Raw genomic sequence first — 2,500 nt, forward strand, 5'->3', positions numbered from 1 at the left:
TATATAGATATATAGATATATATATTCATAAAATGACACCAGGATCAACAATAAAACAATTGGAAAACAAAAAACAAATAACAAACCCAGCATTATCGTTTCTAATGCTTAAATTAGATAAAATTACTATATATTTTTGGCGGGCAAATTCGAAAGTGCTGCCCTCTCTCGGCGGCGGGTGTAAGTTACCAACAGTCATGTAAACAACATAATCGAGATGGACGAGGATTTGGCTGATTACATCCACAAATTGAAGGTGTCAGACGACCTCTTCAAAGATATCAAGTTTTATGCGACAGGAAAGATCCCAGATGAGGTTCGTGATGGAGAAGAGTAGCGTGTAATGGCTCCTATTTGACCATATTTCGAGTTTGTAGTGTTCTTCTTTGGCGGTTATTTACAAAGCCCATCAAACATTGCCTTAGAATTGTTATTATACTAGATCTGTTCACAGTGAGTTATGTTTTTGAGTATCGGAAAAGCAAGTGGCTACAGGTGAATTTTCGCTACAGGTCAATTTCATGCTAGCCTTGTTTTAGACGAAAAATAATACATGCAAACGATAAAGCGAGTGATTCTAAAGAACTTATCTTCTATGTAATTCAACTGCAGCTCAAAATAACGAAGTTATTCGACACGCAAGTGTCTGGAATTTTACCATCATTTCCAATGTGGGTGATGGCAGTTTGAAATTAGATCAGTATCCCTGTTATCTTGTTAGATTCTCTTGGGTATTGTTTCATTCTCATACAGCCATATGATACAATGTAAATCTAGCCTGTAATGGACAGAACAACAAAGAGGAAGATGATTTTCACATTGGTATTTCCACAAAGTTGAATATAAGAAAGTTCTGCAACATATCTGGGGAATGAATAGAAGGTAGGAAAGGTTAGGTTTGGGTTTTTGGGTTCACATGATACCTTGGTTTTGGGACTTTGTCTCTGGAGGAAGTGTTGCTTGGTAACAGTTACCTGCTTTAGTATAGTGTTTCATGTTGACCATACTGATATGGGGAAAATATGATTACTCATATAGAAAAGGGAAATCTACACTTAATGAGTCTTGAAGTATTCTGCCCAGACAAAGAAAAACAGGAAATTAAGAAGATAGGATGCAATAAATGGTGCAGAGAGTCCACAGCAATCCAGTGTGGGTCTTGGAGTAGAGCCCCTAATAAGGAAATACAGCAATAGTGTGGGGGTCTGGAGACGAAGCCCTTGTTAACGCTGTAGGGAAAACAAGTATTGGAACTCCATTTTGCGAGATGGAATGTTGTATACAAAATGGAAGATGATATTGAGTAATTTACCAAATGATGCGCGGTATATGCACAAATAACCTTTTTTATGTCTCAGTTGTGTTCATATGTTCAACTTAAGATGTTGGAGGTATCGATTCACGGAAACCTAATCGGGAAAATGTGTCAACAAGGCTCTGTGCCGCCTACTGGCCGACATAGCAGAAGTGCTGCCATCTGGGGAAAGCTTATGAATAATGATATACAATATAAAAAGTAGTCTAGTCTACTCAATTAACGGTAATTATTTGATTGACATATGATGAAAGTTTACACACAAAAAACAACCACTTTTCATTCCATTTCGTATACGGCATTCCATTTCGTGAAATGAAATTACATTACGTGTTTTCCCCAGACCCCTTGTTAGGAAGGTTTTGGTAATGTTTGTGGATCTCCAAGAGTGGCCAAAGTAATGGGAACTTAAGACGTTTTAAGCAGGGAAAGTTCTTGCCTGAAATCTCAAGCGTTTTTCTTGCTAACTCAAGCATTTCGCTTGCTTTCTCAAGTGACCTCCGTAGATGGCTAGACTTGCGCTTGCTAAGTCAAGCGGTGTACCGTCACCATGGCAACGGTGTCGGTCGCGTGCTGTACTGGTCACAATCCTTTGAATGCGGGCGTTGGCCAGGAACTCCGCTTAATATCTTATCAGATAAATAATTTTTTTCACGGTATCTGATTCTGTAATTTTCTTAAAATCATATTCAAAGAAATTGAAATTAACTGAAAACGAAAGAAGATAATGAAGATTATGGGAATAAAAAGTGCTTTACTTATAAATAATAAATTATTATAAGACGAACAATTTACCTCTTATTGTACTGTTACTCCTCGTCTCTCAAAATTGAGAATATATCTGCTATTCTATTTCAAGTGAAAAAAGTCTTCAGAAATTCTAGCAACATGCTTCTCTTGATATGGTATTCGATGAATTTTTATGTTTAACCTCATAAAATCGGATATATGGGAATGGGTAGGCCTATATTTTAATTCAAGGGTATTCATTTGTTTTGATAACACTTTAGAATGAAAGGGCTGTCAATCGGAAGTGCGTGTCATTGTTTTAGAGGCACTTTATATGAATATAAGAGAAAATATTGTGCTTTGTTAAGATGTTTGGGTAGATTTACTAGCTTGTCAGTTGTTTTGAATTGCGCACTCAAAACTGTTACCAACTACCAGTGAAATAAACTCCACCCT

At 36.8% G+C, this 2,500-nt stretch overlaps 1 protein-coding gene across 1 annotated transcript in view; it reads left to right on the forward strand.

Annotated features, from left to right (window-relative positions):
- Positions 1 to 167: 167 nt before the first annotated feature.
- Positions 168 to 2,500, forward strand: part of LOC113824991 (PAX-interacting protein 1) — a gene marked incomplete at its 3' end in the record, with an annotated part of 24,289 nt that continues 21,956 nt past the window's right edge. Inside the window, 1 exon segment of the mRNA XM_070119687.1 lies at positions 168 to 316. Coding sequence (XP_069975788.1) covers positions 218 to 316 — 99 coding nt within the window.

This window comes from Penaeus vannamei, unplaced genomic scaffold (genome assembly GCF_042767895.1).
Source record: "Penaeus vannamei isolate JL-2024 unplaced genomic scaffold, ASM4276789v1 unanchor545, whole genome shotgun sequence".
NCBI lineage: Eukaryota > Metazoa > Arthropoda > Malacostraca > Decapoda > Penaeidae > Penaeus > Penaeus vannamei.